This window comes from Meriones unguiculatus, chromosome 2 (genome assembly GCF_030254825.1).
Source record: "Meriones unguiculatus strain TT.TT164.6M chromosome 2, Bangor_MerUng_6.1, whole genome shotgun sequence".
NCBI classification, from domain to species: domain Eukaryota; kingdom Metazoa; phylum Chordata; class Mammalia; order Rodentia; family Muridae; genus Meriones; species Meriones unguiculatus.
Window position 1 is genome coordinate 35678942 of NC_083350.1, and position 18110 is coordinate 35697051.

General features: G+C 40.7%; 1 protein-coding gene across 6 annotated transcripts in view; it reads right to left on the bottom strand.

The window, feature by feature from the left end:
* Sncaip (synuclein alpha interacting protein) overlaps positions 1 to 18110 on the bottom strand; it is a 139277-nt gene that overhangs the window by 17140 nt on the left and 104027 nt on the right. For all 6 annotated transcript variants that reach the window (XM_060377271.1, XM_060377275.1, XM_060377274.1 and 3 more), the window contains 2 exons: positions 11967 to 12080; positions 3211 to 3336 (listed from right to left, as the gene is read on the bottom strand). In XM_060377271.1, coding sequence (XP_060233254.1) covers positions 3211 to 3336; positions 11967 to 12080 — 240 coding nt within the window. The remainder of the gene's footprint in view (positions 1 to 3210; positions 3337 to 11966; positions 12081 to 18110) is intronic.

The following is an 18110-nucleotide window of genomic DNA, read 5'->3' on the forward strand; positions in this document are numbered from 1 at the left end:
ATGGAGATAATCTAGAAACCCTGCACAGATGTAGCCCATGGCAGCTCAGTGGTCCAAGTGGGTTCTCTAGTAAGGGGAACAGGGGCTGTCTCTGACATGTACTCAGTGACTGGCTCTTTGATCATCTCCCCTTGAGAGGTGGGGCAGCCTTGCCAGGCCACAGAGGAAGACAATGCAGCCAATTCTGATGAGACCTGTTAGGCTAGGGTCATATGGAAGGGGAGGAGGACTTCCCCTATCAGTGGACTTGGAGAGGGGCATGGGAGGAGAAGAGGGAGGGAGGGAGGGAGGGAGGACAGAATTGGGAGGGGACGAGGGAGGGGGCTGCAGATGGGATACAAAGTGAATAAATTGTAATAAATAAAAAAAATTTAAAAAATTAAAAAAGACTATTACAGAATGCTGGGTAGAAGTTTTCTCTCCTTATTATAAAACCAGTGATTAGAGCCCATGGTGTTGGATGGGAATCACCAGCTCAGAGAGAAGCATCCCTAGTAATCTTTCTAGCTGATATCAGAGGCTTCCCTCAGAGGCAACAAAGACAGGACCAAACTGATACTACGACTCCCTCCCCCACCTGTGGCCTACAGTGAGGAGGTCCACCAAACCCTTTCTTTTCTGAGATGCGCAGTGCAGTGTTTGTGGTGTTTTGTCATTTTGATGGTTGGACTTCCCAAAGGAAGCGTTCATAAAGTCAGATGTGCTTGTAAAGGTATGGAGAGTGGAGGCCTGTCTACCTGTTCGTATTCTCTTGGGTAACTGGTTTGGGGATAACACTTGCTAAGGTCTTGCCAGGCCTACCTAATCAGGAGGAAAATACGTGGACGGAGATAGTATAGTGCAACAGTTCTCAACCTGTGGGTCACGACCCTTTGTGGGGGAGGGGGAGTGTCAAACAATTCTTAAACTGGGGTCACCTAAGACCATTGGAAAACACAGATATATACAATTCAGTAGCAAAATTACAGTTACAAAGTAGCAATGAAAATCATTTCATGGCTGGGGGTCACCACAATATGAGGAACTGTTACTAAGGGTCTCAGGGTTCGGAAGGTGGAGAGACACTGGTATTGTGGGGTGGGGAGGCTGTGAAGCAGCTCACTGGGGCCGCTGGCAAAGACAGAGAGCAACTGAGTAGACTCTGCAGCAAAGAGCTTGGTGTGAACCTGTCCCTTTCCCAAGGGAGAAGGTTCCCTAGAGTAGTATGCAGCAGGTGCAGCGGAAGCAACTGTATGGAATAAAAAAGGCAAGTTTGAGCCAGATCACTCATGCCATATGCTAATGGAGATACCTCAGGGGATCCCCAATTCGAACACAACACCGAGGAGACCCACATGAAGAGGTCTTCCAAGGAGGCCATGGCCTTTCCCAGCCAGGTAAGAGGACATTTGAATTTCTCTCTTTGTGTCTTCTCTTCATTTTTGACAGTGCAGCTGAAATGGGGGTCAGTGTGATAAAGGCTAATTAGTCATGCTCGTTCTGAGTCTCTCAGCTATGTTAGGAGTAGGGAGGAGAAGAGCAACATTTGACTCAGACCTAATATTGAGGTTTAAAACTGTTTTTGGAGTAAAATTTAATAGCCAAAAGCAAGGAGAGAAGTCATGGCATTTGGCCAAAGTAACATAAAGAGAGGAAAGGGATTTTTCACGGAGCATGTCTGAAATCAGTGACCTAAAACCATGGAAAGGGTTTCAAATTAATACTGTGATGTCATTATAGTCTGCAAGGAGGCTGTCACGTGAATATTAATAACCTGCTGATTCCTGACATATTCCTTGATGACATGATGATACTGAAAACTTCAGCTTATTTTGGTAGTCATGATTCCCCACCCCCGCTCTTACAAAACCGGGCTTGTGTTTAACAGCATAGGCTGCTAGACTCAGGGGTCATTAAAGAGCTCCATTTTCCTTTTAGCTTATGATTGCTTACCATGAAAGGTCAGCTTTCCATAAAGCCACTTCCTTCCCCTTCTCAGGGTGTCACAGAGACCCTGTCAGCAAGAAGCTCCAAGAGACTCAGTATAAACACACACTGCTGTTCCTACCCTTGACTCTGATCCCTGTAGTTTGCTCTTTGCTTTCCTCCCGCAGTCCTTTTCTCGCCCCGTAAGGCTCCTTACTTTCTCCAGTCTCTAATTATTATTATTTTTTAATCTCACACACAGTGGATAGATCCTGCCTGAGTTATCCAAGTTTCCATGGTGCCTGGTGCCAAAAACATCATCAGTGTGAAGTGGGGTGATGAGAGCCTTGGAAGGGCAGACTATGTCTCTTCATCTATTAAAAAGGAAATATCTAACATTTAAATAGAGATAGGAACGTCACCTGTGTTTCTTCAGGCCTCAATGACTTATTAGCTTATGAAATGTTTACTTCAGGATTATTAAGCATTGTTTAATCAAATGAAAAGAGCCATCTTTTTAAACAAATCTTCACTCAGTTGTCTTTCTTCCACAGAAAAAATACTACCATTCTTTTAATCATTTTGCGTATACTGGTAGGAAATGTGACTTTCTCTCCATTCCACACTTCCATACTTTTTATCACTCACACGATTGTCAAACCTGATAGGAGGACATCCAGATATTCTGAATAGTCCCTCTTTAGTTAGCTCTCCAAAGAGCAGATATATGAATGCAGTCCTTTAGAGAGCTTTCTGGTTTTCTTGGCTTTTTTTTTCTTTTACTAATCTCTTCACTTCTATATTCATGGTTTTGCCATACATTCTCAGTGGTTTTCTGAGCAGCTGACTCACTCCCCAGTGCTCTGTCTCAGAGGTAGTCTTCCTGCAGAGACCCTATGCCCACCTTACACTTGGGGGCTAACCTGGGCCAGTGGCCACATTCTCTCCCTTCCTCTGTGGCTCTGCTTAATGATCTCTACTGATCATTGTGCATGGAGAACATGAGACTGTTAGGAAGGCATGTTAAGCTAAGAGTCTGAGGTTACTTGAGGCCCTTCGGTGCAACCAAGGGCTATGAAGGCTCTGCCTGGTCTGCTGAAGGCCCAGGAGATCAATAGCTTAGACTTTCGAACTCCTGGCTTTTTGAATGCATTTGTGAAGCTCAGTCCTACCACAAAGAAAGGTAACCGCAGGGCTCCTACTGTCCAGCTCACTACCCCTGTTCTATAATACAAAAGCTGATTTAACTCTCCCTTTCCCCGTGTTATTTCTCAAGACACCCCCTTCCTGACTGAGAAGCAGCACCTGTATGCACCCAAGGTATCCATGCTGTGAGGCCACGTGAACAGCGCTGTTGCCTTCCTGGTCCACTTCATCCAGTGAGATGCCTTGTTCTTGCATGAACTGGAGAAGCCACAGAAGAATCTTTTCCTATAGACACAAGAGAACTTGGAATTAGTGGACTATTGTGCAGAGAAGTTGAATATAAGACAGAAGGAAACAACATATAATTCATGAGCAGTGTGCAATATCAAATATTGCTTATCATATTAAAAGAAAATTCCCATTTAGTATGCACTGAAAAGCTACGGATCTGACTGTAATGAGAAAGAGGATCACACAGAAGACTTATGTTACGAAGGAAAAAAATATTCTGTCCCTGAAGTTATACTGCTAGACAGATCTGAAGTTGGAACCAGGTTTTTTGATTTCAAGTCTCTTAAGGCAACACTTTCTGTTAAGCTGCCCGCAGGCGTCAAGCTGCTTTTCACAAGGCTTTAGACTACTGAGACAACTCTATATACTTTTAAATTTATCTTCCTAATCCATGGCCCCCTAATCCTGAACATCCTGCAGTCTCCAGACTGAACATGAATCAACACAGTAAGCTGTCGAGCACAAGATAACCTTAATAAGATAAAGCAGGAACTTCTTGTTTTTGTCTCTGACCAAAAGCTATTGGTATTTTAAAAATATTTTTTTTCTCTCTCTTCATGCTAAAGGGAAGGGACCAAAGGCACAGAGATCAAATCTTTCAAAAGCAAAGCTGTAGAGCAAGCAACCAGGATGTTTCACCATAATCTGTTTGCAGTTTACCCACTGAGTGTTTTGTGGTATTTTCATGCTATGGCTTTTGGAGAAAGCAAGGAGATGGGGTTTCACTGTTATAAATAGAAGAATTAAGTATAAAGTTAGAAAAAAAATGAGGGTGGTAAAAGCAACAGCACGAAGCTTAGCGGGTGGAATGTGACATTTAAAAAGCTGATCATGTGTTTGAAACAGCCTTGAACTTCTTTCTTCTTAACCTTTTAAAGGATTTCCCCCCAACCCCCTCTGGTTATTTGCTCAGACTGGTCATGAACTTTTTATACTTTTTTTTGGATTAAATTTGCCTTCATCTTCTGAACATGCCAGCTAATCTGCTAAAGGAATGTTGGATCCAAACAGCTAACTCCTTTCATGTTTTCCTCTCTGCTGGTGAATAGGGCACTGTTTACAAAGGTATCTGAGACACGGGGGCAGATGGAACATTTGTGCCTCGCACTGTCCAAGTGAGCAAGCTAGAGCAAGACCCTTCAAGATGAAAATAAGGGAAATGCAGCTGATCCCTATATCTGAGCAAGAACGCACAGGATCAGGATGAATACTAGCTGCAGATGCACGTGAACATTTTAGATGTTTGAAGGAGGTCTTCAAGGGTCCCCAGAAAATGAGGTGAGGCTGAGCCTGGAGACTCAGGTTGAGAATTAGAAACTGGAGAAGAAAATCTTAGGCTTAATTTTCTTCTTCAAAGGCCAACATAGACAAAAATTAGAGCTGATGTTGGGACTGGAATGGGCAATATTTTTGTGTGCTTGGGTCAGTAAAAATGGCTGCCTTACTTTTCCTAGTTAACTAGGGGTAAAATATTGGATTTCGTTCACTTGGAAACAGGTTATCATGCTATGCAATCATAATTCTTTAAAAACTTCAGTAAGGGGACAAGGGGGATGATCAGGTGACCACTATTTTTGCAGATCCAGGTTTGGTTCCCAGCACCCACACTGAGTGGTTTACAATGGCCCATAACTCCCCCTTCAGGAGATCTGACACCATCTTCTTGCTTCCTCGGGCACGATAGTTCACATGTCTCTACCTCTCCAAACACATCTATGACAGACACATCTTTAAAAACTGTTGATGGATTGGGGCTTGGGAGGCAAGGCAGGTGGATCTCTATGAGTTCCAGGCCATCCTGGTTCCATGACAGCCAAGGCTACATGGAGAAACCCTGTTTCAATAAACAAGAAAAAAAAAAAAACCTCAAAGCAACAACAAAAACAAAGTCTCAATGAGTAGAAGTGTATCAGGATTAAAAACACCACCATCTGGTATGCTGTCAAGGGATAAGACCTAAGGAAACTCCAAGAGGGAAGACTGCAGGGTCTCCACAGATGAGAAAGACAGCCTCTACAAACACAGAATAAGACCTCTTCAATAGGTTATTTTCAAGGTTGAGGTGACTTGGTTTATTCCATGATAATAAGCATGGACTCTCCAAACTGCATATTGGAGGACATTTTGGGAAATCATCTAACTCAACCTTGTTTCATAAGTCAGAAAACTGTTAAGTGTTTTAGTTAGAGTTACTATTGTTGAGCTAAAACACCGTGACCAAAAGTAGTTTGGGGACACTTTGACCTCACAGTCCATCACTGAGGAAGTCAGCCCAGGAATCCAGGGTGGTAGCTGATGCAGAGGCCATGGAGGGGTGTTGCTTACTGGCTTGCTCACCATGGCTCACTTAACCTGCTTTCTTATAGAATCCAGGACCGCCAGCCACAGTGGGAAGGGCTCTCCCCCATCAACCGCTAACTGAGAAAATGTCCTACAGCCAGATGCTACGGAGGTATTTTCTCAGTTGAGGTTCCTTCCTCTCAGATGCCAGGTTGACATAAAACTATCCAGGACAGTGAAGAATGTTGTCCAATTTCCACTGGCTTCCTTTTGCAAAACAGTTCACAATATTTTGAAATGTCCTACTTGTAAAATATCTTCTTATGCAAAGTTTCGTAGTTTTCTGGTGGGTGTGTTTATTCTACCGGCGCAGACACACGCTTTACTAAAATCACAACTGTCCACAATAGAATACTGCTTTTTTTTTTTTTTTGAATCTAGGAATTATCCTAGAAACGTGAAAATGTGGAGAAAAATCTAGGGCCCTTGGCAAGAGGCCAGGTAATCTGGAAGTATAGGACATTGTAGGGCTATGTGAGAAAAGAAAGTTGTGTGGCTCCAGAGTGCTGTGAGCCAGCACCAGCTGAACCGTTACAATGGCCACTCATCTTTTCTTGTAGTGACTGTTGGAGACCTTACCTAAGACACATGGAAGAAACACTTTTACTGCCTTACAACAATCTTTCGCCTGGTACTCGAAGTTCTGGTTTGCGTTTTCTGTACTACAGTTCTTTCATATGAAACAAAATAAAAGACCACAAGAATGGAACAAGAGGTGTTGAGGAAAAAGGAGGGGGACAAAGGTCACATGTGACACGAGAGTGGAATGGAAGATACTGGGTAAGTTGGCTTAAGGGAAGTATGGGATGGGGAAAGGGGTGGAAAAAGAAACAACAAATGTAATTTTTTTAAAGGCATCATATAAAATCTAATCGTTAAAAGCTTATAAAAACTAAAAATACATACAAAGTAAGATAGGGCAATTGGCCTGTTTACTCATATATTGTAAAAAAATAAAAATCTTTCCTGTCAAACCATTTGGATGGGTATTGCCCAAAGAGACTGTATGAGTGATTTTCTGATGACATGCATTTAGGATTTCAAGACAGATGTGAAGACGGCTTTCATATAAGACCGTGAAGACCCATTATGAGAGAAATTGGACTCTGATTCTGGGGCACAGAGAGATGTAGAGTCCTAGAATGAAATGGTGACTCATTTGACAGGTACACCGAAACACAAGCAGGAGAGAATGGCCACTTATCTAGTTAAGAAGGTCCTCATTGATGAGCACATGGGCTAGATACATATTTGATGATGTCTACCTGCACTCCTAGTCCTTTTTCTCCCTCCTTTCCTCTCTTCCATCCATTTATCTGTGTGTGTCTCTCTGTGTCTGTATGCATTTCTCTCTCTTCTCTCCCCCTCCCTTCTCTGTGTGTATTGTTTTCCTCTTCTCTCACAAGAGGAAATGAAGGAAGAGTGCAATGTCAGATTTTTATTTTTGCTAAGTATTGCTTTCAGAGACCATTAAAAGCAGTCTCATGGCTAGAGAAGCTTGTTTATGTTATTTCTATTTTGAAGAATAACTTTCCAGTATAAAGTCTGTCCCCCCAGTCCATCAATGCACCCACACATCCAGCCACCCACACATCTATGTATGCATTCAGCTTATATCCATGGACCAAGAACTTTTCTCATATACTGATTTTCTCTTTTGAGGATTTTTCTCGTCTTTGGATAACCTGTTTTAACATTGCATTTTAAGTGTTCCCAAAGGCAATGCAAGCTCTTTAAAGAGGCAATTAATACACATGATTTATAAGATGTACTGAACAAAGTCTAATAAAAGTTTAATTGGAATGTATGTCACAGTTTTATTGCTGGTATCAATAAAATCTCTCCAGCTTGTGGTGCAACCAGAAGAAGTCAGCTTTGTTTACAACAATAGATCATCAAACAAAATACAATAAAATTTCAGAGATTCATCCTATTTCTCAAGATATTAAAATGTAAAAAAAATGGTCTTCAATAATTTTGCATTATTTACTGTAAGGTAAATGTAAGACACAGAGATGGCAAGACATGGGGGGAAAGATGCAAGTAAGAATTGATTAAGTATATCAAGGCTAAAACAATTTCTTAGTCAGTTTGTCTCATACTTTACTTAAACTAAGATAAGTAAATAAATTACATAGATAGCAATAAAATCAACAAACTGTAAGATGTCCAGTTGCCTGAAAGCCACCATTTATCTAGTTAGAACACTGGGCTGGGCAGCGTGGTTTTCCTCATTAAGTCCTCAGAACACCTGTGAGCTCCAGTTTAATTACACCTTTTCAAGACCAGGGCTTGGAGCATAGATTGATGTTCATGCTAATCAAAGCGGTTTTGTTTTTTTTTTTCCTGCCAACTGTGGTGGTATACATCCATAATCCTAGGTCTTGGGAAGCTAAAACGGGAAGACCCCAAGCTCTCCATTAGTCTATGCTATACAGCAAGACTTTTAGTCAAAAACAAACAAAAAAAAAAACAAAAACAAACAAAACAAAACAAAACAAAAAAATTACAAATTGCAAAACAGAACAAAAACAGAGCACAAATTGATTTTTCTACTTTTCTTTCATCTCCCACAACACACTTCCGGTTTGTTTACTTATTTCTGTCCCACGACTGTGAAATAATAGCCAGTGAAACAATAACATCCAGGAGGGAATATTTTCTCTTATTAAAGTGAATCACAGAACAGCAGCAGGGCACGTAAAACCATCCTCGTCATCAGCATGTCCTTTGCAGCCTGTGGACATTTGCAGGATTCTGTGAGCAAGAAAAGCCTTGCTTCAAAAGAGAGCCCTTGACAAATACCAAACCTTCTCAGGACCAAAATTTAAAATGAAGACTAGTCACAGTGCACAGGAGCCCAGCATTACGAAGGTAGGTTGTTTTTGTAGACTGTTCTGACCAAGTGTCCCATGAAAGACTCAGAAAACAGAGGACTAGGCGATGTGATGTCACACATCTCACGGCCCTGCCCTCTGGACAAATACCAAGGCGGTCTGGGCTGACACCTCCCACGGTGGCTTCAGGGAGGGTATCTGCTAGGACAGCCTGGGTATAATAACTTGAGCCTTTGTGTTTGGATAAAATGTTCAAGCCACATAGACCTGGCTTTGATGCAACACAGTTCTATCTCAGTTGCCTTGCCAGCAGCTTCTGCATCGGCTACGGAAGGAAACTCTGGCCTGCTCCTCCAGTCCCCCCAAGGCTTTCACCTTCCCGCTCCCTGTGGTAGCTAATTCTGCTAGGGATAGTAAGGCAGTGAAATAATTGCACCCTCTGAGACTTCAAGTGTCAAGATGAGGAAAATCAATTCCTATCACCCAAAGATCTATCACTCCAGGAGTCTGCGAAAACTGCTGGCCGCCCTGTGGCACTCGAGTCTTTAAAAGGTAATTTTTACAAGAAAAAGGACACAAATTGGGAGTCAACGGGAGCCCGTTCTTTACAGATCTATAGGAGGGCAGAGAGCAAGGAGAGGAAGCAGAGAGCAATTTTCCTTGGTCGGTCCTATCCTTTCTGAAGGTATTTACTGAAGAAACAAAATCAGAACACACTCTAGTGCCTGCCTGGCAGAGAAAGACTTGCATGTGCTGAATCCATTAGAAAACTGTTCAATAACAATTGTCCTTGTGGAAATATTAGCCTTGTAATGGTTCCAAGTTCAGCCGCTCTGCAGGTTATCTGTTACATAAGTGGCTGTGGCAGATGGAGGATGACACTGGACAGAACTGGCAGATCAAATGTACTTCTGCTTTTTCCATGGGGTAGACTGTTCTCAGGAGGGGACTTCTTGGATGGCCTCTCTTAAATCTGCATTTGATGCCATAAAAATGCATCTCATCCTTGAACAACCTCAGGATGAACACCAGCAAGAAGTCAATGCTTGACAAGTCTCTTCGGATAGACACCGGACTCCACGTATCCCTAGATTTCAGCTCAGTAAGCAGCAGCTCCTATGGCCGTCCCACAAGGGGCACTTCCTTTTGTTCTATTCCAACAGCTTAAGAATTTTGAGAAACATGCTGTGAGACTTGAATAAAGGAACTGGCATCTAGCTGACATTTCCCTGAAGAATGCTTGATGCCCAATCATTTGCCCAGAGCTTTTCTTCCCTGCTTTCCTGGAGCCAGCTCCGCAGCCTTTCCACAAACACCCCATAGGCCCAATTAGGCTTTGAATGAGCAAATGAAATCAGAGCTGTAAAGCCATTGATCACACAGTTTAATAAACTTGCGTAGTACCAAAAATGACTTATGGAGATTAGTAGTGGTCAAATACTTGAGACATTTTGAAAAACTTCTATTCTCCTCTCCAGTAAATGTACAGTAATAACATATTCTTAGTAAATGTGTAATAATTGTCACTGATTGATTTTATGACAGTATGAGGGGACTAGGGAGTACAGTGCAAAAAATGATGTAATTCTTATATCTTAAAGACAGCGACTTATTCAAATTTTCAATGTTCTTCCTACTTTTTAATTTTTTAATTCCATGAATTTAAACAGTTTCAGGGGCCTGTATGAGGTACTCCAACTATCGCCATGTTAAGTGAAATCATAGAAGGTTATCTTCTACTCTATCAATGGCATTATAATAATCTGTACGAGCCATTGGTACAGATAGGGACAAAGTACCTCCCCTGAAATGCATTTCAGGGCTGAAAAATGCATTACAGGGCTGAAAATGCATTTAACGTTCCTTCTTCTGTTTCTTTATCTTTTGGAATAAGCAAGATCTTATAGGATTGCTTTGAGAACAAGAACATTTATGTAAGATCCAGTGGCATGGAGCTTGGCACACAAAGGAAACATCAAGCGTGTGCCTGGCAGACAAAAGACGTGTGTGTGTGTGTGTGTGTGTGTGTGTGTGTGTGTTCATATGCTTTCCTTCTTTTATTCTTTCTTGCTTTCTCTAAGTTTATATATGTATTATATCAACTGAAATTGCTTTGGTACAGAATAAACTTTCAGTTAGTATGATCACTACAAAAGAAAGGCCAATCCAATGATAGTATACACTTCTAATCTAATCTCAGGAGGCAGAGGCAGGAAGATCATTGAGCCCTACCCATGGTGAGGTCCAGGGCCTTCTAGACTACATGGAGAGAGACCCTATCTCACAAAGCAAACAATGGCACAAAAAGGGAAGAAAGACTATGGTAATATTTTCTGGCCTTTTGGGAAATGTGATTGGCATGCTGAAAAGGAAAGAAAGAAAGAAAGAAAGAAAGAAAGAAAGAAAGAAAGAAAGAAAGAAAGAAAGAAAGTCTCTTATTGGCAACACCACATTTTACTGCTACTGGGAAAATCTCCAAAGCCAAAGAAGGTCTGGTTAGATACATGAGAAGAAATTTTCTTTGCCACAATTTGATTAAATCTATTTTAATACTATCTTGATTTCCTTCTTTTTTTTTAAGCTCAAGATTGGCATTTTGTGGTTGCAGCATTTTAAAAAGATAACTTAAAGATAACCACCCCCCCGATGAGAGGTAGAGACGATATACGACCTGAGATCTGTGTACATCAACTAGTAACACCTAGATTTTTCTAATGTAGAACTTCACTTTTTTGAGTTTATTATCAGTATATGTGTGTATATGCACTTGTGGGCCAGAAGACAGCTTTCTGCAGTCAGCCCTCTCCTTCCTCACACACTGGGCTCTGCAGACCAAGCCAGGTCATTAGTGAGCGCGTTTCCTCAGGGAGCATAACCCCTGTGCAGAGGTTAGTTCTCAGGGTCTCCTACTTGTCCACCTTTACATCTTTGTTCCAGTGAGGCGTCCTTCACTGAAGCCTTCTAAAGACTCAAGATTTTGGCTTTGTACTCAACGAATTGTTACCATTTTTCTTTTTGATAAATGTTAAAAGTATTCATTATAAAAATAGAACAATACCAAATAAAAAACTTTTAAGAAGCCAACTATAGTTCCAGTCTTCACAAAAATGACTGGAACTATGTTGGACTGTCATTTTTCTACTCTTAGTTTCTGTTTCTTTTCCTACAAAATTTAAAGTTGGTACTAAATTACAGTGAAAGTTTTATCTTATATATCTTATTAGCATTATGTAATTAACACTTCCCCATAAAATTCTACCGTAAGAATATATTCACTATTCATTCAAAATCTTGCCTTGAGATATCATTTCTTCTTTAAGATATTACAAGAAATATCAATGATCATAAAATCTTTGGATTTGTTTATGATTTCATGTTTTGATTTTGATGACCTACTAATAAAAAAAATACATGACATGTAAGAGAAGCTACTTTAAAGTTCCGTACCTGCCCATAGCAGCCTGCGTAATGAATAAGGCTTGGGAAATCCTTGGAACAGCTCAATTCAGCAATGGCTTCTGTTTCACTCACCATCCAGCGTACACACTCCAGCTGACCATTCTAGATTTTAAGAAGGCAAAAAGAAAAATTCAAGATTACTAAGGTTTAGCCAATATCACAAAGATTGCAATTTTAACATGGGGGCGTATATGAATTTTGGCTTTTGTAGCTGGCTTGTATTTACTTGTTACATTCATTGTGACATGCGAGACTTGCTACATTCATTCTCTGTGGCTTAGCTCTAAATCAGTGCGGGAATTTTTTACTTACATTTGTCTTTATGATTCTAGTCAGCGATATTTGAAAATCATCCTGTTGAGCTTTGTGGTAGAGTACCCACCTAGTGTGTAAAAGCCCTAGAGTTCGATTCCTAGTGCCAGAAACAATGAGTGAGGAGATGGTATCGCTCTATCGAGGTATAATTTACATACTGTACAAAGTTTGATTGCATATATAAAAGTATGTGTATGTATATATACATATAGATATACATATGTATATACATATATATGTGTGTATATATATGCATCTATATGTATATATACATATTAGAATAATGTGTATGTGTATTACTCTAACTCCGATCAAATTAACAATACTGTCAACACTCCCAAAAGTTTCTAGCCCCCCATGGCTTTCATCCTCCTCATTTTGCCCCGACAAGAAGAGCATATTCTTCTGGCCTTTTTCATTTAGGGCAGTATCCAGGGCTATCCAAGCTGCTACATATATTTTTAATTTTTAAAAGATTTTTGTAATTAAAATACAATTGTATCTTTTCAGAAACATGTTTCTTTCTCTTGGATGGATACCTAGAATTGAATTTTCTTTGTTTCTTTCTCTTTCTTTTCTTCTCTATTTAGTCTCTCCCTTTAGTTCTGGCTGTCCTGCATCTCACTATGTAAACCACACCACGGTGGTCTCAAACTCACAGAGATCCGCCTACCTTCCACATGCTGGGCTTAAAGGCCTGCATCACCGTGCCCCGCCCTGGAATTAGGATTTCTAAGGTTGTGGTAATGTATATTTGACCTTATGAAAAGCTGTCAAACTGGTTTCCAAAGTAGTAAGTTACTTCATATTATCACAAACAGCTGGAGAACAGTCCAGTTGTTTCATTCCAGGGCAGCGCATAGTATTACCAGCAACCAGCACCTGTCATCTAAAATTTATTTTACGGATAAAATAAACTTAGGGATTTATTTATTTTTATGCATATGAGTGTTTTGCCTGCATGTATATCTGTGAACTACACCCATGCCTGTTGCTTCAGGAGGCCAGAAGAGGGCATTGATTCCCCTGGAGCTGGAGTTACAGTTGCAGACAGCCGTTAGCTGTCCGGTGGGTGTTGGAAATCAAACCCTGGTTCTGGAAAAGCAGCCAACACTCTGAAGCTCAAGACTGGCACTTTTCGGTTTCAGCATTATAAAAAGATAACTTACAACCACCACCCTCAATGTGAGGTAGGGGTGATATAAGACTGAGATCTGTGTATATCAACTAATAATACCTAGATTTTTCTAATGTAGAAAAATCTACATTATTTGAGTTTATTATCAGTATTATCAGTTTATTATCAGGAGCTTTTTCACCAGCTCCATTCACTTATAGTTTATAAGATAGCGCAACTATTTTTTCAAATAAAGCACCATCATTTTTTTCATGAAAAATTAACATATTTGTATTTGAAATAACAATTCCTATTAAGTAAGCAGGATAAATATTTTAATTAGCAGAACAATCAAAAGTTTGAAAGGTGACAATGCTCTTATAAAAGAATTATTTGGTATTTGTAAGTGACAAAATAATGCTACCAAAGTCAGAAACAGCTATGAGTTAGTTGTATGTTTTTTTAAGGAAACTAAAAGTTATCCCTAGGTCTGATATAGGAAGGCAGAGCAGTGAGAGGAGACAGAAAGAAAAATCAGCTGGGTTTTATAAGGACTTTTGTTTTACAATGTTACATGACCTTCATGCTTTTGGATTTAAAATTCTCCCTCAACTACAGTCATCACTGAGTTTTTACTGTTATCGCTCTGGGAGTTTCAGAAAATAAACAAGGCATGAAAATAGTTAAAATGAAGTTCATGCATATTGGGATGGTTTCTCTCTCATACGCACACACTCATACACTCACAGACACTACACCCTTTCACACACACTGACTCTTACCCACTCACACTGTCTCTCACACAGTGACTCTCTCTCTCACACTCTCTCTCACACACACAGTGACTCTCTCACACACTCTCACACGCACACTGACTCTCTCACTCCCTGACTTTCACACACATGCATGCACACACACACACGTACACACTTTCACACACTCCCAAAGACACATGTTATTTTGTCCTAAGAGGTCCAGGGACATGATGCATGACTGTGCAAAGTATGAAGGTCCCAGAAAAATCGTAATTACACTTGACAACAAACAGCTGCGCTACTGGACTGTCTGTTTACTACTATACTAAGCCGCTTTTCATTCTTTTAGCCTGTGGTCCTGCTTGTGACGAAGAGTTTACTGTAAAACAGGATGCTGTGCCATGCCAGCAATACCCACACGAGTGTCATGCTCACCATCTCCTAACTGCATTAATGCCACAGTGCGGACCTATGCCACGTTCATGTAAATAGTCACTGTAGTGTTTGCACAAGGACAAAATCATGGAAAAACGCATCTCAGAATGTGTCTTCTTCATTAAGTGACACGTGCCTTTATTGGTATGACCAGGTAATGTGCTCCTTGCTGCCCTGAGGGCTAGTCTGTTTGGGGTGTCTGTCTGACATCCTGGCCTCTGACTGGGTTTGGGGAGTGCATGTTGGCAGCAGGAGACCAGAAAGACAGAGTGAGTTTGAGATTCCTTCTGTTCTTGGCTCTTGAGCTGTGAGGGTGCCATTGGCTAGCTCACTCCCTCCACTGGTCAAAGTCAGCCAGGTGTCTTTCAGCTCGGCACTGTCTCAGGCTCTTGTGACCATTCTTTCTCCAGGCTCCAGTAACTGTACCCAGGCTGTTGTCACATTAAACATTCAGTTCATTCTTTCCGAATGAAGAAAGAAATGGGAGCCATCTTGATCATACAAGGAGCAAGACAGTTTGTATAAATTACTATTTACACAGACACAGAAATGTGAGACCATGCTTTTGGTTTTAGTGGACAGAGATACCTCCGCTCCTTTTCCCCTCTTTCTGGTCAGTCTAACTAAATTAAAGACATTTTCTTACCTCTTCATAAAACCAAATTTAGCTTTGTCGATTTTCTTTACCATTGTTATGTTCTCAGCTTCACTTATCTCTGCTCTAAGTCCTGTTACTTCCTTTCTTATGCTTGCTTTGGATTAAGTTTGTCTTACTTCTCCAGTTCCTCCAGTGTCTATCTGAAACTTTTCTCCCCACCCTGCCTCCTTTATGAACCTCTTTGTATACACAGCTCTTGATGCCTCCCGTGAAGGCAGCAATGTGCTGTATTTTCATTCTCATTCACCTGCAGTCATTCTCAGTTTCTTTGACTTCTTTTTGTCTACTGGATGTTGTTAGGGTGGGTTAATTTCACATGCTTGCAAATATCCCGCATTTCCTTCTGTTGATAGCTTCTAACTGCATTTTATTATGGGTGAAGTATGTAAGCTTGTGTTTCAATCCTTCACAGTTTATTGAATTTATTACATAACCCAATATATGCTGTAGCCTAGGAAAAGTTGTCTGTGCACTTGACAAGTGGGTGCATTTGAGTGTTGTCAGAGATAGATCTTTTAGATGACTTTCAGATCTGGTAAATCAAATGAGCAGCATTTAAACAAATAAAAATGGTATCCAAAGAATAGAAGAAAATATCATGTCTCTTCTCTGGGTCTGAAACCAAAATAACTTGCTTTAACTGCAAGTAACAAGAATACAAGCCAATAAGAAACATTAGGATACTTTTGCTTCCCCACATCTGGGCTTGGAGTTATTTGAATGTTAAAAAAAGAATATCTGTAAGGTGTGTGTGTGTGTGTATGTGTGTGTGTGTGTGTGTGTGTGTGTGTGATGTCTTATTATCACCAGACCAACCAACACTTTGCCTTTGGGCTTAATCAGAAAGACCGAAGGAGAAGTTAAAGAAATGAAAAAGTAGTTAGATTTATTTTATTCTGTGTTTGTTCAGGTCCTAAAATAATTCCTCTGCTAATCCCATTTTAGAACACAGACTTCATTGGAAACCAGACCTTTTAGAATTCTTTCTTCCCAATGACTTTGCTTAGCCATTTCCAAAGGGCACAAACTCCCAAAGCAGCCAGCCCTGCGGTCCCTGGAAAACACTCAGCACAGTCTGTAATGGACATAACTGTGCTCTGTTTGCAGAGTCTGAGAGGGAGGAAGCAGTGTTCATAAGCGCTGCTATGACTGTAAGGCCCCTTTCTTTGATGATCTTTTGATTTTATCTTGTCTCCGGATGCTTCTTATCTGCGGGGGCACACTATGAAAGAAACGTGGGCCACTTGCACCAAGTACGTTTGTCTTTAATGACAGGCAGCAGGGCTCTCAGTGCTGTTTTATTTTATTTTCAAAGGTTTGCTTTTTTTGTGTATAGGTGCTTATATGTGCATATTCACCCAGAAGGTAGAGATAGAGCTCCTAGAGCTGGGGTTACAGTGAGTTATGAGCTACCAAGTGGCTGATGGGAACTGAATTATGTTCTTCTGCAAGAGCAGCAAGTGTCCATAACCACTGAGCTATCTCTTCAGCCCCCTCTTAGAACCGTCTAATGGGGTAAAACACTATCAGTTGCTCTATGTGTTCAAAACAAGGCCCCAAACCAGAAGACTGGTGGCTTCCTAGGAGACTCAGTTTCCCCAGTTGACCAGAGCACACCGAATCAACTGCAGGTATCAGCTCACATTTGTGAAAGGAGAGGCACTGGCCAGAAATGCCTGCACTTACTGCTTTTTTGTTATTACAAATAGAGTGATGGAGTTCAAGAACACTTCCTTAAACTGTTCCTTAAACCTGAAAGAGCTTTTTAGCCTTGCAGGTTTTGGATGTGTGTGTGTGTGTGTGTGTGTGTGTGTGTGTGTTTCATTCAAATTAAAACTGTTTTAAAATTGCTGTTTCAGACCTCTTAGTGATCGCTATGCTGTGATGGCTAAAGTTTAGGAATAAATTTAGGGATAAATCAGCATCTCACGTGCAGCACAGAAGCTGTTCACACGGAGGCTTGGCTTAATGGCAATCACATTTCTTATGCTTCATGCTCCAAAAGTTTTAATCTATCAAAACAAGCAGTAGGGCATATAAATTAAGAAAAGATACATTTACATAATAAGGAAATATTCTGTCACCTGCCATTAGTTAGGAAAACTAATGAGAAATATGTTCCATAAAGCCTAAAGCCTTCTATAAATATGGCAGGTATCAGCATTCATTGGCATTAAAAGGGTGTTTGTCACTGACTTACAGCCACGGAGGACCACACTGTACCCATGTCATCTCACTGCATCATGTCACAGGAAGAGATTCTGCTTTTATCTTCCAACACTGTGATCACTGATAACCACGGTTCCTGCCTTATTCGCCAGGTTTATCAGCTCTCCAGAAATGGGTACTATGCCTTATTCAAAATTTACCTCCAGCACGTAATAACACAGTACCCATTGGCTTCAGTACACATTGAACTCTATTGAGATGGGTTATTTTCCTCAAATTCAGTTTCTCTTTTCTCACTTTGGTTGCAGTAAACTTAGTTCTGATTTGACATGTCATCATTTGCAGCAAAAGAAATCACTGATTTCTTTATAACAAGTGTTTCCTATACAAATTTGAAGTCATACTTTACCACAGAGCAAAACAAAATAAAACAACATCTTTAACATCTAAAACTTTACTGGAGTGGGGTGGGGTAGAGAGATGGCTCAGAGGTTAAGAGCACTGGCTATTCTTTCAAAAGTTCTGAGTTCAATTCCCAGCAACCACATGGTGGCTCACAACTGTCTATAATGAGATCTGGTGCCCTCTTCTGACCTGAAGGCACGCATGCAGGCAGAATACTGTATAACAGGCTAGCTAACTGACTAACTAACTAACTAACTAACTAACTAAATAAATAAATC